Source organism: Fusarium musae, chromosome 3 (genome assembly GCF_019915245.1).
Source record: "Fusarium musae strain F31 chromosome 3, whole genome shotgun sequence".
NCBI lineage: Eukaryota > Fungi > Ascomycota > Sordariomycetes > Hypocreales > Nectriaceae > Fusarium > Fusarium musae.
The window spans coordinates 3,766,893-3,792,665 of record NC_058389.1 but is presented as its reverse complement, the minus strand read 5'-3'; the positions used below and the strand labels follow the sequence as shown (position 1 = coordinate 3,792,665).

At 49.8% G+C, this 25,773-nt stretch overlaps 8 protein-coding genes across 8 annotated transcripts; 5 read left to right on the top strand and 3 right to left on the bottom strand.

Moving 5' to 3' along the window:
* Nucleotides 1–28: 28 nt before the first annotated feature.
* Nucleotides 29–1,254, bottom strand: J7337_004595 (uncharacterized protein; the record flags this gene model as incomplete). Its single annotated transcript, XM_044822287.1, has 2 exons — nt 29–888; nt 936–1,254. The coding sequence occupies 2 exons, from the start codon at nt 1,252–1,254 to the stop codon at nt 29–31; spliced, it is 1,179 nt and encodes a 392-aa protein (XP_044683620.1).
* Nucleotides 1,255–1,824: 570 nt separating this feature from the next.
* On the top strand, nt 1,825–2,481 carry J7337_004594 (uncharacterized protein; the record flags this gene model as incomplete). The annotated part of the gene is made up of 2 exons (XM_044822286.1): nt 1,825–1,895; nt 1,944–2,481. The coding sequence occupies 2 exons, from the start codon at nt 1,825–1,827 to the stop codon at nt 2,479–2,481; spliced, it is 609 nt and encodes a 202-aa protein (XP_044683619.1).
* A 219-nt stretch (nt 2,482–2,700) lies between these two features.
* J7337_004593 (uncharacterized protein) lies at nt 2,701–3,708 on the bottom strand (the record flags this gene model as incomplete). Its single annotated transcript, XM_044822285.1, has 1 exon — nt 2,701–3,708. One exon carries the CDS (start codon nt 3,706–3,708, stop codon nt 2,701–2,703), a length of 1,008 nt encoding a protein of 335 aa, XP_044683618.1.
* Nucleotides 3,709–4,376: 668 nt separating this feature from the next.
* J7337_004592 (uncharacterized protein) lies at nt 4,377–5,625 on the top strand (the record flags this gene model as incomplete). The annotated part of the gene is made up of 2 exons (XM_044822284.1): nt 4,377–4,598; nt 4,657–5,625. 2 exons carry the CDS (start codon nt 4,377–4,379, stop codon nt 5,623–5,625), a joined length of 1,191 nt encoding a protein of 396 aa, XP_044683617.1.
* Nucleotides 5,626–7,297: 1,672 nt separating this feature from the next.
* On the top strand, nt 7,298–8,578 carry J7337_004591 (uncharacterized protein; the record flags this gene model as incomplete). Its single annotated transcript, XM_044822283.1, has 2 exons — nt 7,298–7,882; nt 7,934–8,578. 2 exons carry the CDS (start codon nt 7,298–7,300, stop codon nt 8,576–8,578), a joined length of 1,230 nt encoding a protein of 409 aa, XP_044683616.1.
* Nucleotides 8,579–17,888: 9,310 nt separating this feature from the next.
* J7337_004590 (uncharacterized protein) lies at nt 17,889–20,339 on the top strand (the record flags this gene model as incomplete). Its single annotated transcript, XM_044822282.1, has 3 exons — nt 17,889–18,596; nt 18,771–20,108; nt 20,223–20,339. The coding sequence occupies 3 exons, from the start codon at nt 17,889–17,891 to the stop codon at nt 20,337–20,339; spliced, it is 2,163 nt and encodes a 720-aa protein (XP_044683615.1).
* A 2,783-nt stretch (nt 20,340–23,122) lies between these two features.
* On the top strand, nt 23,123–23,617 carry J7337_004589 (uncharacterized protein; the record flags this gene model as incomplete). Its single annotated transcript, XM_044822281.1, has 1 exon — nt 23,123–23,617. One exon carries the CDS (start codon nt 23,123–23,125, stop codon nt 23,615–23,617), a length of 495 nt encoding a protein of 164 aa, XP_044683614.1.
* Nucleotides 23,618–24,366: 749 nt separating this feature from the next.
* J7337_004588 (uncharacterized protein) lies at nt 24,367–25,365 on the bottom strand (the record flags this gene model as incomplete). Its single annotated transcript, XM_044822280.1, has 1 exon — nt 24,367–25,365. The coding sequence occupies one exon, from the start codon at nt 25,363–25,365 to the stop codon at nt 24,367–24,369; it is 999 nt and encodes a 332-aa protein (XP_044683613.1).
* Nucleotides 25,366–25,773: the final 408 nt, after the last annotated feature.

Genomic DNA, 25,773 nt, shown 5'->3' with positions numbered 1-25,773 from the left:
CGTCATAATCATTGAATTATCCTGCAAATCAAGCATCCGGATCACTATCTTCCACGCAAGGTAGCTCCTCGAAGTCGGTCGCACGAGTACGTAGCTCATCACGAGCAAGGCACACCGCAATAGCGATGGTGAGGGCATTCCAGATCCCCTGGTGTTCATCTTTGAAATCGACTTGGACCTGGAAACTGACATGGGCGTTGGATCCTTTGGAGGAATCGACTGTGAGAACGAGAACCCAGGTGTTGATAATGAAGAGACCGTATACCACAGGAGGGTGGCGACGGTAGGTGTGTCGAGGAGGGGTCTGGGGCTCTTCGGGTAGAGAGGGCGATGGGGAATCTGAATGGTATGACTCCCTCGAAAGCATTGTTGTCTTAGGGAGTACTCCTGCCGAGATACCGGGGCTCTTAAATCCAGGTTCGATCTTGACAGCGACTTCATGGGTTTCGGTGGTTGGAACTACGTTTCCACTTTGAAGATGTGAGCCAAGTCGGCTCTGAGTAGGCGTCAGCCACCCCCCAAGCGATGTCGGCCCATCGTCCGGCTCAAGTTTGATTTTCGGAGATGCAAATACACTGGGCTTGATAACATCCCAGAACTGAGGGTTTCTATCCTCTCGGAGGAACTCTCGCTGAAGCTTTGCGAGAGCTCTCATACGTTTCTGGATGTGCTCGGTGATCTCATCTTCCAGCATTTTTGTGTCTACAATTTCCGTTAGGATGTTCGGAACAATGCGTAGATGCAGGTAGTCGCCGTCCTGTGCTGCCCAGCTCAGATACTTGTCGAGCTGTTGTTTGATGAGCTGCGGTACCTTTATCCGATGGCCACTCTGAATGGTTGTCCTGGTCGTTGCTGTGAGGTCCATGAGACGGATAAGGGCGGTTGTTGCTGAAAAAGAGTGAGCAATGTACTCCATAATAGGAGGGTAAATATACCTCGAAAGTTATTTGAGTGAGCATAGATGATAGGAGGAAACTCATCCGAAGTTTGGAATACAATGTCTGAGATGGGCACTCCTCTAAGATCGACATCCCACGTTGATGGAAGCATGGGCAGATCCTGTCGCATATACAATATCTCAAAGAGTCGTTCTTCAGCAGGGGCCCAGGTACTGGCACCGGGATATCGCTCCTTTTCCAGCTTCATCAGCTCTTCCATGCTATTAGAACAAGCGACCCCTTTTTCATCTTCTTCGTCGATGGTCAGGAAACTGAGTTGGACATCTTCATCATTATAGCTCGTGGGACTCGACATCTTGTGAGTGTCTGCATCATAGTTGAGTCTCTTACGAGGTGAGACCCGAGCCGTCGGGCTCAAAGAACGCTTTGATTTAGTGTGTTTTTGCATTTTGGGTGTTGCTTGGGCATGAGGACGGATCTTGAGATCGATGTTCTCGTTGTTTTGTTTTTGTTGTGGAGAGGAAGAATAGGCTTCGTTTTGTGTTGACGAGAAGGAGTAATTGTTGCACTGCGAGTACCCGTGAGACAACTGAGTTGGGGAGATGTCACTTCAACCCAGGTCAATGGTTTTCGCCGAATATGCTATAACAAATAGATAGGAAGATTCTAGAAGTTCTAAAATAGCCTCTGTTAGTGTTAAAATATTTAATATTTGATTCCAGTCACGAAATGACCTCGTGGAGTGAAATGATATTCACCTTCTTACACTGCTGGATGCGGGGCGTGCATCTATAGCATCTACAATCCCCACACCCCTCCCGGAAGTTCACTTTTGCCGTTGAAGCCAATCAGAGCCAGTCATCGAATTTCTTCACATCCCAACTCAACTATCGCCGACCACTTTTGAAAGGGCAAAACGACGACCATGGCAGAGGTAGCAAAGACTGTAGCTCGCCAATTGCCCGGCTTCAAGCTGGGCCAGAAGCAGGTTTTTCTGTAAGTGCCTTTGATCCATCTCTACATACAAATTCTAACAATCTCTAGGCCAAACCATGTAATCACCTTTCTTCGAAAAGATCACCTCCCACCAAACGAGGCCACTTTCCAGGTCCCTCTACGATTCACAAAGTTCGATCTCCGAGATTACCTCTGGAACCTTTACAATGTCGAGGTCACAAAGGTCCGATCATACGTTAAGCAGCAACCCCTAACCCAGCGCAACTCCCACTCGCGCTCGTGGTATCGCCCCAAACCCCTCAAGGTCATGACCGTCGAATTGGCAAAGCCCTTCCAATGGCCCGAACTTCCCGAGGACAAAACACCCTGGAGTAACCAATTGTTCCAGATGCGCGAGGATATGCTGGAGAAGCGAAATAAGGAGCATATTGCGCAACAGCGATTCGAAATTCCTCTCAAGAGCAAGCAGCTCCCGTCGAAGGAGAGACAAGAGTTGGCCAATATGGCACAAAAGCTGTTATCGGGAGAGGAGAAGTGGACCAACGATGTTATCTTGGATCCTAAATGGGAGAAGTTACTGAACAAGGAGGAAGCAGAGGTTAAGAAGGACGCAAATGAAGCTTAAACGACTACGACAGGCGAATTACGACTTGAAACTGCAGGAAACTGCTAATGAAAGAGGCGCCAATTCTATGAGGAGCCACGGATGATGGGCCTCTGTAGGATAAGCGGGCATCATAACTGTACATTATTGTAACTAGTCTTGGATGGGCAATGCATGCAGGCGGGTTAAAGATTATGAGCGCAAATATAGACGCTGAAAACTCGTATATTCTTCCTCACATTATTCCATGTCGTGCCAATGTTCGGGCTGTTGAAAGCGCAAGACTTCATTCCCCCAGGTCCACCAACCAGCAGTCAAGTTACGAGCAAAGATCTCGAGGCCAAGACATTCTTTGCCGATGACATCTTGAAAGAGGCCTCGCAGATTGGGCTTCCGTGAGTGGACATCAGGGACTGCCACGATGACTTTTGACCCGAGAGCATCTGGCTTCTTGCTCCCGATACGCTTCGCTATAATGAGCTTCTCCCATGGCTTCCTCCATGTTGACTCAATGTCGTAGAGCGGTTCACCCGACGCAGCAACCTTGAGCCACGTCCATTCAGTCACAAACTCGAGACCCCAAGCAGCGAACACCCCTGTTGGGGAAGTCAAAAAGTCGTGAATACTGTGTTTATTAGTGACCCAGACGGCAACTAGTCCATCTGGTGCAAGATGAGAAGCTAGAGGAATGTGTAGCAAAAGGTCGCGCATCTCCTTGAGATTTGATACAGTAGCATAATTGTCTGTCTTTCTCCTGGCAGATCGGTTTGGCCACGGAGGATCTAACACAACAAGATCAAACTTGGGAGCTGACATGTGAAAAGTATCACGCAAAGCCTCTATAGAGCCATCAAGAAATTCGGCTTTGTCTGGTATCAAAGGCGGCAGAGCGGATACTGACGGTGGTTGTTGTGGCTGAACAAACCGGTCCCGATGGAAAGGTCCAGAATATGAGTATGTGCTGGCAAGGTCCTGTAAAGCGCTGCTGACCGTTTCAGTGGTCATGAGCTCAGCCAACTGCGCGCCAGGAGACGCTGTCGCAAATGCCGAGTGATCGCCTCCTCCATGCCGGGGCTCCGGGGTCGGAAACGGACTCGCGCGGGGCTCTGCGGAGACGATGCGGCGGCGGGTGACCTGAGACGGGAGAGCCTGGCTCTCTTCTAGAGACGTGGGGATGTCTAGAACAATGAGGCTCTTGTCTGGGCTCTCAAAGAGAACAGACGAGTTTCTGTGGCTGTTGGCCTCCATAGCGGACTCGGATGACTATTCTTCCACCTGCATTGGCCTTTGCTTAACCCGCGGTTGAAGGAATAAATTCGCGGCGATGGTCGGCAAACCTCGGCTCGGTTATTGATCACCGGGACCGTTAAGCCTCGCTATGCCCTGACAGCCCTGACCTGGCTGTGAATCTGCTGAGAAACGACAAGTTTTCAGTGGATCATCAGCGCAGTAACCCACTGAAGTGACAAGTCTTGGACCCCTGATGGCCTAATTCCTCTATTTTTCTAGGGTTCTGGGGGATCTCCATTTCCGCGGGCGTGACCACCTTTGCTAAGGTAGCGGAGGTCATTCACTTGTAAAAAAACTAGTGGGGGGCCTGTATTCGCCCACTGAGCGTCGGTTTAATGACGTCCAAGCCGCCTCTGACCGGGGAAATTCTGCCGCGCCGCATGCCGGTATCATCTCCAAAATCCTCTCGTCCCCATATCCGAACTGCTTCATCCTCCCCGCAAAACCTGTTTCTACTACTAACTCCTCCTCCAACTTTTTGACAAGATCACCACCGAAACCGAAATATCTCAGTCGCGTTGGCTTCGAATACCGATCCCCATTCGACTCTGCCACGGCATGTCGCGCCCGTAGGCCTCGAATCCGTTCAACAAGGTCAGGCACGTGCTTCTGTGAGCCTCGGGGCCATGTCCTCTGCCGACGCTGCTCAGATGGAGCATGCCTCAATGGCCGATGTTGCGCGCAATAGAAATATTCAGAGCCATGTCTCTTCTCACACACTCAGCAAGTCGCCAAAAGAGCCTCCTGTGTGTCCTACGGACCAGGAGGCTGTAGCACCAAAGGCACAAATGAACAGCTTTGAATATGTGTGGAAATCTGGAGTTGCGGGTGGTTTAGCTGGCTGCGCTGTAAGTTTGTCAAGGTCGAAGACTGAGGTCTCCAGAGGTTTCTGACTGTTTGGAATAGGGCAAAACTGTCGTTGCGCCATTGGATCGAGTAAAGATCCTCTTCCAGGCCAGCAATCCACGGTTCGCAAAATATACAGGATCATGGGTTGGTGTCGCAAGCGCCATGAAGGACATCCATAGATATGAAGGCATCACTGGACTCTACCGTGGACACTCAGCGACTTTACTACGAATCTTTCCTTACGCCGGTATCAAATTCCTCGCATACGAACAAATTCGAGCCATTATTATACCCGATAAACACCATGAGACACCAATGAGAAGACTCCTCAGTGGAAGTTTGGCTGGTGTCACCTCCGTCTTTTTCACATATCCTTTAGAAGTTATGAGAGTACGACTTGCCTTCGAGACTAAACGTGACGGCCACTCTTCTTTGTCATCAATATGTCGTCAGATTTACAACGAGCAACCCGTTCAGAAAACAACCGCGACTCGACTACCTAATGCGCCTGTAACAGTAACTGCTGCAGCGGAAGCGACAGCAGCGACAGTTGGCGCCATTGCTCCTCAAACAGGACTTATCAACTTTTACCGAGGTTTCGCTCCCACCGTTATGGGCATGCTTCCATATGCGGGCATGTCTTTCTTAACTCACGATACTGTTGGTGATATCCTCCGATCGCCTCGTTTTGCGAAGCACACGACATTACCGAAAAAGGCAAACCACCCTGAAGGAAAGCCAGCCCCCTTACGATCATGGGCCGAGCTCACTGCTGGTGGAATCGCCGGTTTGATCTCTCAAACGGCGTCATATCCTCTTGAAGTCATTCGACGACGAATGCAAGTTGGCGGTGCTGTTGGTGACGGCCGTCGATTGAGGATAGGAGAGACCGCTGGTATGATCTTCCGAGAGAGGGGTATTCCTGGTTTCTTTGTTGGCCTCACCATTGGATACGTCAAGGTGTTCCCAATGGCGGCGGTCGCATTCTACACGTATGAGCGCATGAAGCTTGTCTTTGGCATATAGATGTATTTGAGTACTACAGAACCATTGGAGGTCAGGATTGATTTGGCGTTGACGGAGTCATTGCGCGGAATGGAAGCGGAATTGCACACATCTTTTGGGATAGGTCTTTGATGAAGTCGAATAGGGGCATACGGCTAGGTGTACATACAACAAGAAGTACAATACCTTGTGGCGTTATGAGCAAAGTTTTCACGTGTGGAAATATGTCTATTCCCATCCAATATCCGTGAACAAAGGCTCTTTTGCTGTTTCATGGCGGTGCCCTTGCCACACGCTATAAGATGAGGCGGCGGCCTCCGTGGTATCTTTGTGGTGTAATTTGTTCTGAATAGCGCCCCTTTTCTCATACTCTTACTAGATCTGGGAACCCGACGCCCTGTGAGCGTGGGATGTCGTCGTATTACTCATCGGGCTAGGAGTTCACCAGACCAAACAGCCGGGGCGAGTAAGTGATCTGCACGAACTGGCTTAACGCCGTTGAGAGAGCTAACGCTTATCCCAGGTGAGGGATCGCAGTTTACGGTTATGGGTCGCCCGCACGTGCCAGGCTTCCAAGGGTTTTCGATGTCATATTCTGACTGTGCAGACTCGAGATGGATGGGGCGTGAAGGGTAGTCGTGGCGCCAAAGTGCTGGTGTATGGCTAGATGCGGACTAGAAATCATGGGTGTGCGACGGCTTCTAGAAGTTGGGGTTGGATCGATGGCAAGTATCTGTACTTGTGAGTGAGTTGAGCATGGGGGTTCTAAGTAAGTTGTCCGTCAATGATTAGTGTTTGTGATCCCTGGATTTAGAGTATTTGTGCTCAGACATTAGAGACTGGGGTCAAATACGAGAAGATGCAGGTGAGCTATCTATGCATTGGCAAGTTTAGACTGTATCGTCAATCTGACAGACTTTTTCTTCATACCTGTCCAGCGAAGGAAACACTGTTAATGTGCTCTATGACGTGGCTCACATGCAAGTTCTCTAGCTGCATCTTCATGGTGTTGTGGCTATACCGGCAGTTGAAACAGAGTTACAAGTTACCCAAGAGAAACATGAGGACTTACCAATTAAAACATCCCAATGCACAGTAAGCACGCCAAACATGCATAGACGAATTACTACGCAGTAGGCGATATTCAATACTACTGTCCAGTCACATGAAATGTTGTTCAGTAGGTAGCGTTTTGACTAGCAATACTCCCGGAGTAATTTACCTACCCTAGGGCACTCCGAGTACCGTAGTCGTCGAGTCAAGCTGCCCGGGTATGACGGTAATAGCGGATCAACGTCAACACCACCAGAAACATGATCTACTTGATGCATAAAATGCAAAACGCGGGGCGACCAGTCGCATCATTATACAGAACGTGGATTGGTGCTGATTCTGCTGTCAATTGACGTTGAAGTTGAAGATGAGTTTATAGACCGTTGATTGGCCACATATGTGCCTGACCAATGACAGCCCGGTATAGGTGAAGCTAAGGGAGCTTGCCAAAATTCCAGAGCCTCAGCCTTAGCCTTTCATCTTCACTTCATCAAAGCTTCACCGGCAACAAGCACGCTGGACTCTCGATTCGCGAACCATTTAGATTCTAGTATTCATCAATTGGTGTTTCTTGACTAGCACAAACACATAGAGAGTCTCTTTCAGCCGTGCTCCCTATTCCCGCGCGTCCATCTTCATCATGGCGTCCGCCGCCGACCTCGACGGACTCGTCCTCCTTCGCCAATCCATCTCCTCCAACGCGCCCTTCATCCCCACAGCATCAGCTGATGCTTCTGCAACCGAAGTTCCCCTATCCCAGGCGACGTACTTGCGATTCCCCGATCGGGATGTCGCTGTTCCCATCGACAACCCGACGCGCTTTGTGTCGCAAGACAAGCCCGTCGACCTGCGCAGTATCTACTTTGCTTGGCTGAATCGCGAAGTCGCTATCCCTGAGTATAATGCTTCTGCGACAAAGCTTAACGAAGAACTGGCAGCTGCTGGTGGCTCGGGGAAGGTTCAAAATTTGGGTTTCATCGAGCGTTTGGATCTGATTACCTGGCTCGAGGGTGCTAGCGAGGAGAGCGAGTACATCAAGCCTTTGCCCAGTGACAAAGATGCGGCGGCTGCTGGCGCGACCGCAGCTGCGAAGACGGGTGCAGTGACTTCAACTGCTCAGTCGCGATCTGGTCGTGGTACTATGGACCCGAGACTGGCTGGTATCTACAACAGCGAACGAAAGATGGGCGATCGCAACACCGTTTTAAGGGGCATCAAACCTACGGTAAGTCCTTGCAATTTGAGAAACCCTTGAGTTTTGGTCTGACCTCGTTAGGACTTCTCCCATGTTCGCAAACTTGCTGCGCCTTTTATCCAGAAGAAATACCAGTCTAGCTCCAGCATTCCCACTAACCCATCACTCGCCCTTAACCAAAAACCCCCTACAAGACGACCAGACCCTATTATTCTTCTATCCCCCTCTGCTTCTTCTTTGCTTCGCCTATCAAATGCTCGATCGTTCCTCGAGGACGGCAAGTTTGTGCCTACTGATGGAGGTGGTGCGATGAGCAACATGCTTCATGTGCAGCGCATCATCCCCTCCATTGACCCAAACCGCCCAATGCGTTTCATTCTTGTAGAGGGTCCTGAAGCGTTCAAGCCCGAATACTGGAACAGAATCGTGGCAGTCCTCACCACTGGCCAGACTTGGCAGTTCAAGAACTACAAGTGGAGTGACCCCAACGAGCTCTTCAAGCACACGCTGGGCATCTATGTCGGTTGGCGAGGAGAGTCAGCTCCGGATAATATCCGCAACTGGGGTCACCGCGTCCTGTCCACTGGCATTGACCGATGGCGAGGAGAGGGCCACGACGCTTCACGATTCCGTGATAAGGAGATCGTGGAGCAGATCTGGAGGGCCATTGAAGAGAACATGCGATACAGGGGTTGGAAAAAGGACAGGGCCCCCTCATCGATATAGTCGAAGGACTCGCATTTCTATTGCACATGAAGTATTGCTAAAGACACGAGGCTCCCAGTGGATGGTTACTTCACATAATGGAGCTATGATCCAAATGGGAGAGAAAAGACTTGCATTCCCGTCTGTACCGAACATGCCTACAGGGTGGCGAGGTACAGGGGATTAAAAGCGATGGCGTTAGAACGGCTTTTTTGCTATGTAGACATATTTATCTAGTCTAACTGTACGATCTGTGGCGAGTGGCATACAGGATTTCAGAACCCAGGTCAATTGATATTTTGTTTTTACAGCGGGTGTCAGTATAGCATCAACAAGTGTTGAAGTGTTCTCATTGTGGAGTCAGACGTTACCCTGTTGCTACTGTTGTGTCAGCGGCATATGCATATAGATGTCGTTTCAACGTCTGCGACTCCGCGATGCCAAACTCTACCCTCCTTATCGACGATGATACCCAAGGAGCAGCATCGACTTGCTAGCAGCCTGGCACGAAACTGCATCCTTTCCATAGCTTACTTCCTCCATAATATCCGACTGGACGGTCACATATCAATTGCACACACATGCTTCTCTAGTTAACTCTACAGTTCACCGAGTCAAAGCTCCCCAAGCAGAGCAACGCATCGCGAGTTTTAGTCACGACATATCGATTTGCACAGATCCTACAGGCTGGAAAGGTTGCAGAAACCACGTATCTACGCCCGCAACAAAGACCCCAGTAACTACATGACAGCGACTTGTCTATGTCAGTATGTAGCGGCAAGTAGGGCTTGACCTTGTCGATCGGCACTGCACACCCCCAAGGCAAAACCTCTTGGTCCAGAGCTTCTATCCAATGTCGAGCTTGAACTTGGGCGACCAATCTTGAGCTAAAAGCCTTCAGCTTATTCCTTAACTAAGAGTGCTCCCCACAGAGCTTGCTACTGGCGAGTATGGGGGGAAGTCAAGAGGTGCAGCACACGAGTCAGTCGTTTTTGTTAGGTCCAAGATATTCCCGGGCTGTCAGACTGGGAGATCGTCATAAAGTCATGCGAAAACCTGTTCAGAGCTATGTATCAGGTGGTCACTACTCCGTAGATGCACTTGAGTCAAGCCCTGCCAGTTTTATCCCGCTGGTAGTCAAATTCGAACATGCTGGCGCGTATTTGGCCATTTATGTCTTGGGGCAATGATAACAAGTAGCGTAATGAGGTCTTAGCCACGACACAGGAGTCGAAGCTCTTTTCAGTGAGCACAGCCGCGATAAACATCACATAATTTCATTCCTTTGTTCACCGCATACAATAAGGTAGCATTCAGCATGTTGAATAGGAAATGCTCCGTGGGTTAAGAGAGATGGCGCCCAAGCATTGTCCACTTGCTTGGCGGCCGACGGCTTCTAGTGAGTGGAATCGCACGATGGATTCCCGCGGTGGGTGGACTTGGTGGATAGTAACTACGCTTGGAAAGAAAGTTGAGCACGGATTTCAGCCCAGAAAATAGGGGGCACTCGCTGCATGTTTGAGGCAGCTACTAGCTATTCATACGAGTTGCATTACACGGCTGAGAAATACAACCTCTAGCGCCCTATAGCGACATGCCTGTCGACATGCATATCTTGTATACCAAGATACACATATCATCGAGCCAAGACGTGATTGAGACCTGGAAAATCAATCCCGAATGTTGGCTCCCGTCTACCAGATCGCCCGCTAGCCGCGTACTGCTGTCCGCAAGGCTAGTCAATGGCCAGGCCTCACTCTACAAGGGCGCATCCTAGTCTGCCCTGATGTTGTACAGGAGTCATTATTAGTTCGCCGACTAGAAAATCGCACCTCCGTAGCCTGACCTTGCTCGTTTTCATATCCGGTGGAGGGGCCATATAATAGATATGATATAGTTACGCTTGCACTGGAGTTCGGGGTTCGCCGTGCTTAAACCTGTACTTGAGTGCCGATATGAAGGGTCTGCCACAATGCCGACAATTTCGTAATCACCAAGTGCCGTGACACAGGAGCTCGCGCCAGTAGGTCTACTAGCCGTCTAGCTGGCGATCGTACAAGGCCGTTGTCTTTGCAGGCGAACCAGGATAACGGTAAGGCTGTAGGCATGAGTATGAATCGTGCTGGAAGCTCAGATTTGAGGTCACACGTGACTGTCAATCTGCAATGAGAGAGCATCCATCGGGCAGCTGTATCCGCAGCTAAGCTAGGATATCAAGTCAGAGCCTCTGGCCTAAGTGACGGGAGCGAAATTGTTGGTCGTCTGATCTGATGTTTTGAACAAGACGGGATTGTCTGCAGATTTTGTGGATATCGTCATCCCGGAATGGTTAGACGGATCTCTTCCGTGATCGCTTACCTCGTGCGATGCACATGGCAAAGTACATTGTACCCTCTCGCGTGGCAACTTAAAAAGCAGCATGAACAGGGGGACCGAATCAGATTGATTTGGAACCCTGCAGATGTTGGATTTTCGCGAATGTTGTTGGTACGTAGAAGGAAGGATCTGGCGAAACAATGGATGTTCATCATACACAAGTTTCGTGACTCCACGAGAAGGCTGAATGTTTTGTCGACCGGATTGGGCGCTTTGTTTACGATTTCGTACCTACCTACCTTACCCAGGTGTCGGGGCTCCGCAGAGTCCGTAAGTACGGGATGTACGGTACATGTGAAACTTTGACCAAGGTATCGTGGACAAGTCTAACGACGACCAAGCTGCCACCGAGGAATGATGCGTCATGCGGTGCTCAATTTGGAGTTGCAAAGCGTTTCATTATGGTTCATGGCTCTCAATGCAGAACTGCAACGGGACTCTGTGTTGAAAACGTCAAGTCGAACCACCCGCCTCAGTCCAAGCCTTTCATGCACGTCTTCATAGCCAATCGTTCTCAACGATCAAAACAATCCGCCCAGGCAAGGCCAGCCAACGAGAAGTCATCCCGAAGCTTCAAGAGCTGTAGTGGATCGCGCGGTAGCACAAGCAGCTTTGACGTCGGCAGACTCTCGGATAGCGAGGGCCTAGAAGAAAAAGAGAGGCAAATCAACGGCGACGCCTTGACTGAGCATCGACTAGTACCGGTACAATTGGTGAGTTGAGGAGCATCGCTTGAACTGCCGTGACAAGTTTCCGGGATCGTTGGGCTGATATGAGGCCTAGAACGTGAGCATGATACGTACCTTAGGTTACAGTGAAGAGAGAGAAAAAGATGCCTAAGCGACTCCACAGCTTGGTTGTCACAAACGCGTGGCTCTCTCTAAACCCACGTGGCGGACCCCGCCAGAACCAACCAGGTAATACTGCTAAAATCACGCCTCCCACCCTCGTTCGTTTTTGCTTTTCTCTGTTTTGTTCTTGGTGTTGTTGCTTCTTCAACTGGGGATCTGCAAATCGTCAATACCGCCACTTCATTACCTCCTTTCCGGTACTGGACTCAGATGGTGCTGATCGCTGACAAACGTGTGAAATGCGCGCGTAAACGCGTCATGCCTGGCCAGGGATATTGATAGCCTTGTTGTCCCATAATGTACCGCTGTTCGAGACTCAGGAATACCTATTTGATCAGATCATATATCCACAGAACAGAAACAATAAAGTGGAGTTGCACCGTCGTGTCCTCCGTACGCATTTGAGAGGCGGTGTTTCGAAGCGAAGGAGGGGACCCATTGCTTCGTATCTGTATGGCAGTTTTACGTGCAGCGGATTCCTTGCACGGCACGACAAGCTCAGTCATGGAGCCACGTGGGAATGCCGACCTGCTTGGAAAGGTGACCAGTCACAGTCACAGTAACACCAAGGAACTTGAGAGTTGTGGATGGTGCCCTGATCAACTCGAACCCTGCGTCCCCAGTTTATACCCACCGCGCTCACAAATGAGCTATGAATTGGACTTGGTGATCGTGGCTCAGGTCACTTCGTGATAGGGAAACGGATTGGCTGGCTTCTTGTCAGCCTTCATCTTCAGTTACGTTGCGGTGTAAGGATGTGATGAACGCCATAGGGATTCATCCTCATCTGCCAGATTGACTGGTCATCAAACCCGACTATTCCCACTCTGACACCTGCCCCGGCTCACTCACTCACCCACCCACAGTTGGATTGCTTGTTATTATCGTCAAGGGTTTCGCAACGCTTGTGCAGTTTCGTGTGTATGATGAGAAAACCCCGAAACATACCCTATCTTATTTAACAACATCCAGTCTGCTTATACATAAAGTCACTGTGATATGTGAGATGGGGAGACATGCAGAGTTTCTTGGCTCCTTGTCTACTGTACATGCCTTTGGAACTTGAGACCGTTGCTATCGATTCAGCAGCGATCGATCAGGCAGTGACATCAACGTGCAGGTCACCTCAACACCATTAAATTTTGACGATTCAATCCAACATTGATGAGGCTTGCTACTCCGGAGACAGGCCAAACAGGATCGGTTAACGGTTAATGATAACCGTGCCACTGAGAAGCACCTAGTCATTAGGCTACCCCTCTAGTCCCTGTACAGGGCTTGAATAAGTGGCACTTTAAGAGTCAGCATTGTAAACGGTAGATGTACCCGAGCGAAGGAATGTATCAAACAGACTAACACGGAGATAAAGGACAAATGTAGATAACTTATCCCCAAGAGGCGCAATCGGAAACCGCGGTTGTGAATTGATGGTGTTGTCATGTTCCTTCTCTAACTATGTCCTATCGGCTTTTAGCCTCCTTCCAATAATAAATGGGTGTCTCGAACAGTCAGACAGGTCACTCCCAAATTCCAATGCTTGACTCCTTCCCTGAACTAACGTTAGTGGATGCTAGGAAGTTACCAGGGTCTTTGGCTTCCTTGTTGGTCGCCCGTTTTTTTCCCCCTCTCCATTAGGCAGTCTATTTCTGAAACCTGAGCCTCAGTCCCTCCAAGTTTCCTTCACCTTGATTCATACGAGACTTACTAGTGCTGTGAAGATTGCGGATACGTATCCCATATTGTTCAAGGTTAGGTACGTTGCAGGAGGAGATCAGCTGATCTAACGGCAAGACGACCGAGACGCTTCTCATCGGCGACAGATTCCTTGGCTCCTGGACGGAACTTTGAGTCGAGTTGAATTGCTCAGCCAGTCAAGATCCAAAGACCCTGGTCCATGCCGCGGAGACGAGTTTCCAGAAACCTTCTAGAAGGAGTGAGCTCGGAGCCAAAGAAGCCGCAGTGCTGCGAATCACAATTTCGCTTCGGCAGACATAAATCCACTGGCGTTCTTCTAAGCTGGGACGTCAGCCGAGCGTGACGTGAGCACCACAGAGCCGAGATGGATAATTTAGATACATACATACTGACAGTGACAGGCTTTTGTGTGAGATGCGGCTGGGTTGGTACATCTGCCCTGCCCGTTGAACCCAGCATTAATTAGTGCTTTGGGGTAATCTGGAGCAGCAGTCCAACCAAGGCTGAGTGCTACATACACCTACATGACTACACCACACACCGTAGTGATCCTTCTACCAACCTTCTTGACACGCACACTCGCCAATGGATGGCTCTAGCTCTTGGGAAGCATGGTGGTAGACTAATGAGGTTCAGCGATACTCCGTACTCTAATAATCAATCTCCGACGGAGACACACACACTACCCACTACAGAGGCCAGAACGAGGTCAGAGCGATCTATGGCGTTCGTTAGCCACGATTTGCAACCACCAGTCTTTTCACTCTAACCAAAATCTGGCCAATTTGCGAGAACCCTGAATGCCGGACTTATGAGGCGCAAGATCACAGATTCTAGGAGTCAGGGAGTCGAGCTACCACGCTTGAGCATGACATGGCACGAGGTAGCTATCAAGGAAGTAATCGGAGTGTCAATTCTGGGACGCCGACAAGGCCAAATTCATGCGTCAAGACGGAATCTGGTGTTTGATTCATTCGGGCATCTCCAGGTCGTTTCAAAAGTGTGTTTCAGTATCACCTCTAATCAAGGTGATTGACGGTTCCTGGTAAGATGAACAAGCATCAGCATCCCACACTCAAAACCGACGGCAGACACAAAACCCTGTCACTAATCTGAAAGACCACCGTAGCAATAAGCCAATGGCTCACAATTTGTGCATAGATATGGAGAGCTTGCAGCATGCCCATCAAATGAGGTGTGAATAACTCAGGAATAGCTTCGGATGCACGCTCCGATGCAATTTGGAAGCACTTCTTGGTGAAAGAGGCCGCGTGGGGCAGAGTAAGGGGCAGCCACGCCCAGCCGCGGCATGGTTGCATGCACAGGAACTTAGGCGCTTTGATCGCATGGCAGCAACGTGATGCGGTGGATGGAGGCACTGAGCATGGCTACAGGGAAGTTTACCAGCCGAAAACAGCCTAGCATGATGAATGGAATCCCTGGAGCCACGCGCATTCAAGGGGCCGGCTGAGAACTGATTGACTGTGGGAGGTGAGACAGACATGCACACGCCCGCGGCTCAGCAGCCACTCACTGGTTCACCATGCGAGAGAGAAGATTATTACCCAGCAGCCCAGATGGAATGGACGATGAGATGAACAAAGATAGGGACAGCACAGCACACTGAGCACAGCACAGCACAGCACAGCCTTTTCAGACATTTCCCCCCTTTGCTAATTATTCGCTAAAATACAGGTCACATTTGACCGGGGCTTGCCTACATTCTACTGTGCCATTGCCTGTGGCTGTCCCGGTCTGACGTTCCGGTTCATGCCAGCATGCAGCAGTCCGGCTTGGTTTCTCATCGACGGGAATCTGTGTACAGTACGGAGTAGTTCGTACGTGGTACAAACCTGTCTCACCTATGGACTGACAGCAACGGGCTTTTCGCGCAAATCTACCATGTAAGCATTCCTGTCTAGGCGTCTGCTATAGTGCATTGCCGCCGACAAAGCGCTTTTGGATGGACTAAGGATTTTGGCGCTGGTGAGGCGATGTCCTCAATCGCTGTGATTTGCAATGAGGCGTCGACCCAGGCGACACTCGCCTCTCATGGTTGCACAAGAGACGCTCGTGGCGGGCAAGCCACCGGCGGAATCCGTACGGATCGCTACAGTGGTGGAAAACATATTCTACATATGATGATTTGAGCAAGGTCTTGAGAATGGAGATTTGATCCCGGCTTGAGTCGTCATACAACGCCTCAAAACCGCCGTTTTACTGTCAATCAGTTGTGTCTCGCTCCCAATGCCTGTTGCACGCCAACCGATCAGATCAGTCAAGCAATGTACTATACATACATGGTATGGTGTAGCAGGGTGCGGAGGTGCTGCAGTTTGCTTTGCAGACCGCTTGCAGATCAGCAAAAAATGGTGCAGGCATTCCGCAAAGCTCAAAGAGTCGAATAGTTTCAGCCTGTGAACCCTCCTCAACATATCTGATGCCCTAACGCGTTACGTACAGCGCTCTAGTGCATATATGTATGTAGTCCCAAATGCAACAATAGCGCATATGAGCTATGAGGGCCCCAGCGTGCGTCAACACCAGACATGCAAGTTGCTGGAAGCGGGTATGCTGTATGTCAAAGTCTAGCCAGCAGTGGATTTGGTGGTTTAAGCCCTACATTCTTTTCACAGCTGCAGTGTTGATGGGGCATGGCACTGGAAGAGAAGAAATTGAAGAGGAACAGATACTTAGGATTGACGAAAACCTATGTCAATTCGGATGACATGTTATCGTGATCAAAAAGCTTCATCTCGTTTGTCATATGGACATGACAATGCCATTGGGCTGGATATCAAAGGATTTTTTGTTTAGTGCCAACGCCCCTGTTCGCTTAAAGTACAGCTGCTGACGGGCTTCTCCAGCTTGTTGGTATGTATTCATACATACCGCAACTAACAACGTTAGTTGTTGATATCTGATATCTATTTTCCTCTGTTCTCCATGTTTCAGTCGGAGCCGACAGGCAATGTGCTGTACCAAAGGTACGGGACCGGGAGCATTAATGGCGCTACGAAAGAGAGACTACTGTTGGCCGAGAGGTTACCAAAAGCCTCTTTTTACGACTCAAGGGAATTGGTTCGTCAATTCTGCAAAAGAAGCTGTAGGTAGGTGTCTTGTGCTACGGGACGCTACGCTACGGCAGACACGGCGTGGTGAACATGCATCCATACATATGGCCCTACCGACCTGCCTACCTTACATAGGTAGAATGAGATGACCGGTCAGGCTGGCGACATGTCGATACACCAACTCCAGCGCCAAGATGCGCTGAAGCCCCAGGACATGGGGTCTTTTGTTCTGGAGACATGTTTATCACTGGATTGAGAGTGAGAGACAGAAAAGCAATTCAGGCCCCGGCGTTCCGAGACGGATTGTTGCAGCATAGCATGAGAGACACAGGTGTTGTTGAAGATGGATGAAAGCAAGCAAGCAAGCAAGCAAGCCCACATGGAATAGACCCTTGTCTGCATTTTTCTTTCTGTTTCTTCTTTTTCTTCTCTCTCTGTCTCCGCTCTCTTGCTCGCTCTTTGATTCTTTTTTAGCTGCTGGAGATTTTCTACCCTTGCCCTGGTAGCTAGGTAGCTTCTTTACCTGCCTGCCTGCCTAGTAGTCGCGAGTGATTGCCCTGACCCTGACCTTGACCCTGGCTACTGCTTCTGCTACTGCTTGTTTAGTTTTAGTTGTGGAGAGGGAAAAGCCAAGGCCAAGACCATCACCATCTCCATTTCGCCCGCTATTCTCAGCGCCCACCTTTTGACCTCAGACAGACGAAGAGAACGGAGGTCGGGAGGGACCCACCAGGAGGGGAGGGGACCTTTTACAGTTAGGGCCACGCCCGTACATTCACTAGAGGGAATCCCGTTTGACACCCCACCCTCCCCCTCAATTCAGTTCAGTTCAGTTCAAGTTCAGTTCAGTTTTAGTAGGGGTTGGCCGGTCTTGGGGGAGGGCTTCTGTACCTGTACCAGTACCAGTACCAGTACCAGTACCAGTACCAGTACCTGTACCTGTGCCCGTACTCCCTCACCTTTTTTTTACCCTCTCTTTTTCTTTACTCTGGGGCTGCCAATCCCTAATCCCTATCCCTATCCTATCCTTTCCCTCTCTCTCTCTAGGCTGTTCAGTCCTGTCCTATTCTAGGTCCTGAGGGTATCTATCCTTTTCTTCCTTCACAGTCTGTGTCCCACTTGCTTGCGCTTACTTACACTTACACCTGGGTCTGTCTGGTCTTGCATGCTTTGACCTTTAGTTGGACTGATTTTCCAAAAAAATCCACATCCCACATCCACATCCACTTTCACTTGCACATCCACCACGTCCATCCATCCTCCTTCTTATTTGAACCTCTCCCACTGCCGTCACCGCAAAACTCCCCTCCTTCTGACCTTTCTCGTTCCCGTTAGATGGCCACTCTGTCGCAACACCAAAGGCCCACGGTTCACTCTGCCTCTCCTTCTGATACACCACTCGCACTAGACCACGACCAGGACCAGGATACAACCACGAACACACCACGCTCTTCTATTTCGGACCGTTCGCCTCTTCCTACACCTCTGCCTCCAGCACACATCAACACCTCCGCTACCTCCGGCAATTCCTCTGCCTCAACCTCAACCTCAACTTCAAATCCAAACCAGCCGGCCTACGTCCCTTATCATCCACAGCAGAGCCATCATCGCCATACGGCTTCCTCAGTTTCGAGATTGAACAACCGTTCTTCGACAAGCCTCTTTGCCCTGGCCGCTTCAGCTTTTGACCGCACACAAAACGCCATTGCTGCTATTTCAGAGCCTGCCATTCGACCTCGACAGTCTTCTGGTGCTCTTTCAAGACTCTCCTTGCTCACGAGCTCCTCACCCTCGTCGGAACCCTCCAGCCCGGACAAGTACCACCGTCTACGAAGTTCCTCAAACCAATCGCTTTCCTCGGGTGCATATCTGGACAGCAAAGTCGCTCCCCAGACTCTGCAGGCAAACAACCCGCCGTCCCAGCCTTATACGTCCACAGACCCGAACCTCCCGCCCCCCATCAAGTCCTCCACAGCAAACAAGATGCATCAGACTTCTTCGCGCTTGTTGCGCATGACGGACGATGACCGTCCATTCACAAAGGTACGCCCTGCTGTCCTACCCAACCTTGTTTGGTGTGCCTTTAAGGCGCCGTTTTACCTCGTGCGCGCACACGCGTAGCCTCTGCGCCATTGCGTATTCTTGAAACCCTGTTCCCCAAAAAGAAGGAAAGAAGAACAAGAAGAAAAAAACACCCACTGACTGTTGCACAAATAGGATTTCAAGGATCTCTTCTCAACTCTTGTCGTCAGTTTGCTGCCGCTCTCAGCCCACCGTGTCCGATTGACCAAGGTTGAGTACACTTTTCTGTCCGAGGATGCCATCAACAACCTGGGCTCCCTGAAGTTCTCTCAATCCAACCGTATGCCAGATCCCAAGGATCCTTCTCGTATCGTCACAACCACCACAACCACAACCTTCTCCATGGCCAAGGACATGGCCCGCTCTATCTGTCAACGATTTTTGGAGGCTCGCTTTATCGAATCAGCAGACGGAAAATATCAGCAGGTTTACACGATGAAGGGCTCTGTTTGGCAATTAACTCCCAAGGGTATCACTGTTCTGGATAGATTCTGCGCTAGAAACGGCATCCAACAGAAGCAAGTGTCGGAATTGGCTAACCTCGCCTCCACCCAGTTGGTGTTGTTAGAGCGAGATCCACAGACTGATAAGCTTCTTCACGACCAAGGAACAATCGAGGTCATCTTCCGCCGCTTTGCTGGCTCCGAGGGCCGCAACATCAAGACTACCGTTAACGCCGCCGATTCAGACTCGCTGCATGACTACCGAGATGGCCTTACAGGAGTGAAGATGGCTGCCGAGCGCAAGGTGAACGGGAAGACATACCGTGACACCTTCACTGGCAAGGCTGCTACTGACTGGCTCATGGATTGCTCAACCATCGTGGACAAGCGAGAGACTGTTGAGGTGGCTACTCTATTCGTTGAGTACGAATTAATGGAGCCCGTGGCCCAGGACCGCGCTTATATGTCGCAAAATCCCGGATGTAACCTGTTCCAACCCACCAAATACGCCATTTACCAACTCTCGCAACGCGGTAAGGATCTTGTCAGTGGTGCTGCCTCTCGGGGCCGACCTTCGGAGAGCGAAGGCGGTGCCGCATCTCAGCGAAACGGCATCACTAGGGACTCCAACACCCAGCGTCTGGACAAGATCCTCAACGACCCCGCGCTACGTCTCCTCTTCCGCGAGCAACTAAGAGATACCCACTGCGAAGAAAACTTGTCCTTCTATCAAGATGTTGACGAGTTTGTGCGTAGCTGCAAGGCTGCCACAAGGGCGGCTCAAAAGTCGCCCAACACTAACGCCATGGACGGAATCAAGGAGATTATGGCCTCGGCATATGGTATCTACAACGCTTTCCTGGCTCCAGGATCGCCGTGCGAACTCAACATTGACCATCAACTGCGCAACAACTTGGCAACTCGCATGACCAAGGCCGTTGGACAGGACGTGGCCATGATTGACACGCTGCAAGAGGTGACGTCGTTGTTTGAGGACGCTCAAAACGCAGTGTTCAAGCTGATGGCTAGTGTAAGTTTTGACTAAAAACCGCCCCTCCAGCCTCCAATTCCGTTCTCGGACATGCCGATCAGAGCGATGATGGTGCAGAATGACAGATGGATGCTAACGAGAGGGAAAAAATAGGACTCTGTACCAAAATTCCTCCGCAGCCCCAAGTACGAGCAGCAATTGCGAAATTACGAGTTTGACGTGGTCGGCCGAGGACCTGAGCGAAGCCAGAGCAGATCAAACCGAAAGTGATCATCTCCAAGGGATCTGACCTCAGACTGCACTAGGAAGGGCTGGCACTTGGCTGATGGCATGGCTAGCTACTGGCTGTGCTAGGCTTGAAAGGAGGGGAAATGAAAGCCTAATCCAGAAGCGAGCCGCCATGACCTGACCAGAAAAAGAAGCCTTCCTCACAGCGCTGGAGTACGAGCAAGCAAGCAAGCATTCTCACATCCATCATCTGCCTCATTTTTAAACGAACGAGTCATTTGCATAGAGACGTTTGACAGATTTGGCTACCCGAGCGTTTGCCACCTTCAAAACGATACCACCTAGAGCCATACCTACCAAGCATTATCGGTGTTATTTGGGTTTTCCGAGCTATTTTATTACATTTTATTTTTGCCTTTTGTTGTATTTTATTTGTCGCCTCGGCTTCCTTGTTCCAAGGCTAGCGTTCTGGGGGTCATGGTTATGCTATCCCTCCGCCTCCCGGCCCGGCTCTGCCTTTCCGACAACGGTCTCTTGTTTAAGTTCGGATGCCTCCGATCTTACTCGGCCGGTTCCTAGTTTCGGTCCCTATTTTTCTCATCGATTATGGACCCTCGATGAAAAAAAAAAAAAAAAAAAAATCTTTTACGGGGACTAGATCGCGCCTGGGTCGGCCGCCGATACATCGTCGGGAGATATGAGGTCTTGGTATCGCCAAGCGAGGCATTGGGGGGTATTTGGTAGAAGTGATATCACAACAATGTGATGACTACTGCCTGCCTGCCTATGTCGAGTACTTACTTGGCTGAATCGAGAAGCGCTGCATTGGGTTTCCAAGACCGAGATTCCGAATCATGACTGTGGATATAGGATGGACTTGAGTGTGCGATCGATTGATTGATTTGTACAGCGCGAAGAATGATTTTTGTTTTTCGTTTTTCGACGACCAAAACTCACGGCATCTATCTATGTTCTTGTTAGCTTTGTTGTTTGTGTTATTCTCTTCTTTTTCCTTCTACTTCTAGGAGGGGAGGGTGGTCCTATTTCTTCTCTACCTCACTCCGTCTCCCCCCCTCTCTCACTTTGTCTCTACTCATTTATTCATGCTACGAACGGGGCCACGTCGAGGAACCGAAAGTAATGCATTGCATTGGAAGGAGTCGGGTACATTTTACCAAACATTACACGGCGGGCCAGCGCTGAAAGACAATTGTACATAGAAAAAAAAAAGAAAGAAAGAAAGAAATCTGAGCAGTCTCTCTGATGGATTTTGTCGAGAGGAATAAAGATGAAGAAATGAATTCGAGTCAAGCATGATCTGAACATCTTGTGAATCATGTCATGACTTTGTGCCTGCGCCTGTGATTGATTGGTATGGCTGGTGAGGAGTTTGTATAATGGACCATTCTATATAGAGAGATATCGGCTAAAGAACTTGAGAGGAATGTGTAGCCATAATTTGGACACACCAAGAATGCTGTGTTTGTTTCTGATAAGGAGATTGCTTCACTTGCTCAAATTATCTTTTGAGCACGCGATATGTCGCGATTCGATTGCATGTGCCGTGTCTGAACAATGATCAATCTCATCATGCATGCATGCACGATCTACAGATACTCAACGTCTAGTGAGATAAAGATGCATACAATAGGGGCAGAGAGACGTTGAATGCATGTGCTCAATTAAACTACAAGACAATGACCTCTACGATTTTCTTCCCTTTTCTCCTTTCTCCTATGCTATGCTTATGATTTTGGGAGAAAAGCTTGTTCACAGTTCATGCCTCGGCACTCTTGACCCGAGAGTATTTGCCTCATTAGCCATAGAGTGCATCAGAGAGAGGCTTCATGTTGTTATTGTCCCAAGCTGAAGCAGGTAGTAATCTAATCTTTTTGGACAATGTCTATCGTGTTAGTGTCATGTCTGAGGTATGTGGGGGTCAACGGCAGATGAGTCAATAAGGGAGGGAGACTCAAGAGAGACGAGAGACGGGGCTTCCAGATCGACCGATTCTTGCACCATCGTTTCTTTTTGCTCTTTTTGGGCAAATCATGTGGATTTGTTGGAAATAGAATTAAGATTATAGTTGAATTGTTTATTCTCTAGTTTGTTTACTTCGAATGTTTTGAACACCACTTACACGATATTGCCTAACTAAGACTATGCTGTCTACAATTCATTTCATTGGCTGCCAAGATATCACCCGCTATCAGGACTCAAAAACCACTTACACTCATCAACCACAACCAGATAAAGAAAATAATAATAAAATTACACAGAAACAAAACATCTCAACAATCAATCTCTCGAAAATAGCCGTCTCAGAACATCTCATCTCACTCACTGCACACAAAATCCCCTCCCTGCATCATGTAATGTAACCAAGGTCAACAACTCCCTAGTTACGGAGCCCTAATCTCCCTTGCGCACTGGAATGAAGCCGCATGACGATGTGCCTGTTTACCATTCTTTCATGTGGCGGCTAGACTGTCGCAAGCTGAGAGAGCAGGAGAGTCAGGTCCAGACACAGGAGACACATGGGGGGCCAGCCGAGATAAACATATTGATTCTTCTTGGCCAGTGTCTGACTCTGAGCCTTCACTTACAGATATAAGGCAGCCTCGTCAACCACACCAACACTCTTTTCTTCCTCTTCAGCACTCAGCATCTTTCTCGTTCTTTGAAACCCACACTCTTTAACAAACCTCGCCCAAGTCACTCGCTTGACCACTATCTTTCACTCCAACAAAACTTTGCATTCGCTAGTCCAACCGGAACTCACTCCCTCTTTTTCAAGTCCCAAACAACCAATCAAGTCATTCAAGATGTACTCATTCAACACCGCCGCTCTCGTTGCCCTTGCTGGCTTCTCCGCCGTCCAGGCCGCCATTGTCTCTCCTGCTCCTCAGCCTACCGGCGTCAAGAACGGCACCGTCACCATCACCAGTGTGTACGATGTCTACACCACTGTCTGCGCTGGTCCTACCAGCTTCCACCTCGGAGGCAAGGACTACGTTGTCACTGAGCCTTGCACTCTGACCATCACTGACTGCCCTTGCACCGTCACTGAGACTCACCCCGCTGGCCCTACTTGGATCCCTGGCAAGCCCTACCACCCTGCTCCCCCCAAGCCTGAGCACCCCTCCAAGCCCGAGCAGCCCGAGCACCCTGCCAAGACCACCGGCGGCCCCAAGGCTCCTGAGTCTACCAACCCCGCCAAGGGTACGGATGTCCCCGAGACTCCCGTCGTCATTGCCGGCGCCGGTGCTGTCCAGGTCGGCCTCGGCCTGGCTGCCATGCTCGGCCTCATTGCTCTGTAAGCTCGCAAAGACAATTCAACTCTCTCACGAGTATCTTCAGTCTCAGAACACGATCAGTCACACAGCATCTGCTCGCCAGCTTGCCAACTTTCGTCTGAGACTGTCAGATCTTTACGGCTCACAACGCTATGATTCCCTACGAGCACTCAACGAAAACTTCGCTTCGCTTCTCATCACCAACGTATTAATGACAACCTTTTTTTGACTTCTTTGGGCCATCATGCACTCGCATTTAGACCGTTGAAGAGTGGGACTCTTGTTACTCCCATCCCCCACTTCAAACACCACACTCATGTCTCAGACACTAGAAGCTGGGTGTGGCTTGATCAAAGGAAGGATGAGGAAGAAAGACCATCTGTTCAGGGGCTTAGAGCTGGTGATCTTCTTTGTGAACCCCATCCCCCACTAAAAGGGTTTCCCGGGGTCGGATAAGTCACACTGAAGGGGATTTCTTTTGTTCTTTTGGGACTTTTTGATAGAACGGGAGCTTCGGATGGCATTTGCATTGCTAGGAGATGATCTTTATCGTTGGTATAATATGAATACGTATAGTACTCAACGTAATTTTATCATTATGCTCATTAAAGCTGCGTCCGATATTCTGTATATTGTCAATGTGCTCCGCTCGTACCTGATATGATATGATGTGATATTCAAAAGATAGACATAACAGTCCGGGCTCGAAATAACGCCCCTGCCAAACCAAAAAGAAACATAGATCGGCCATGTTATGCTGCAGCATGCAAGCCTCAAGGTAGCTCTGCGGGCCCTGACTTTTCTTCGTAGTGGCGAGGATGGTTATGGGTGCCATCGTCTAGTTCCGCAAAGTTCTCCCGCTCATCGTATGGGGTCCGTGAGTTAGCGTAGGGGTTCTGACCAGAGAACTCGGTGTAATGATCAGGCCTGCTGTTGCCACGATAGACAGTTCCTGCATGACCAAGCCCTGACTGATTCGAATCTAGCCGCTGAGGTTGTCCAGGGGGTACCAGACCGCCGCTTCTCTGCGGATGTACGGATATGTTGCCCAAATTTGAAGAGGAAGAGGGTGTGCCGTGGCCATAGGCAGGTGGTGAAGATAGGTCCGGGGCAAACCCGCGCTGGTCATTGCTCACGGCAGGTGGGAGAAGCGGCCCCATAGGCGGTACTGCTGAGGATTCAGACCCTGTAGGGGTTGGCGTTTGAAGACTTCCTGGAAAGCTGGACCCAAAGTTTTGCATAGAGTGCCTTGCCATCTTCATGGAGGTCTTCTGAGATAGCTTCTCGACCAGTGTCCCGTGCGACTTCTTAATAGTCTTCTTGACAAACCCCACCATGAGCATGTTACAGCGCATATCGACATCCTCACGGAGATAGAGACCCGTAGTAGGCGCCCCGAGACCAAGCTCAACAGGCTGCGGGCGCTCTCCTGGCATCGTGCCACCTACAGACCAACGCCCACGGAGATCAAGCCCCATAGGAGCGTAGCTGTGCGTCTGCAGGCCATCAGGAGAGTCGAAGAAGGCTGCGGTGTAAGAGACCTGGCCGGAGACAAGGCCGCCGGGAAGATAGTCGATACGGTCCGTCATGGAGTACCATACACACTTCTTCTCATCCTCCGGGGCGTGTGGTGGAGGAGGGATTTGGTGGCGTTCTATAATGAGAGGATTCAAGTCGATCATGGCGAGATGATCGTGTAGAAAGTCGACTACATGCTCTCTGGATATGTCTGAGGGCAAGGGTGTGATAGTTGTGAATGTTGACCGAGTCATGGTTTTGCTTTGGTGATGGTTGTGATCGATATAGTATTATACGTATTTTTCTAAGTTGGTGCAGTATAACTAGGTAGGTAAAGGGCAGGCTGCTGGGTGAGAGCAGTGAGATGATGAAATGCTGAGTAATGAATGGATGATGATAATAAAGAATAATAAGGTTGAGGAGCAATGATGATCAAAGAATATGTACGGAACGAAAAAAAGGGTCCGAGGGTTCCAAGTTTTTATGGGTTTGACTAAGTAAAATGTTGGCGATCTCTTAATTTGTTGTTGAAGATTTATTTGTGATGACGAAAGTTGATTCACTCTTGCCTCAGCAAGAATTTATTGCATCCAATCCAACCCATGTTATTGGGACTCATGGGCAAGTACGACACTGCTACGTTACTTGCCCATCTCCTGCTG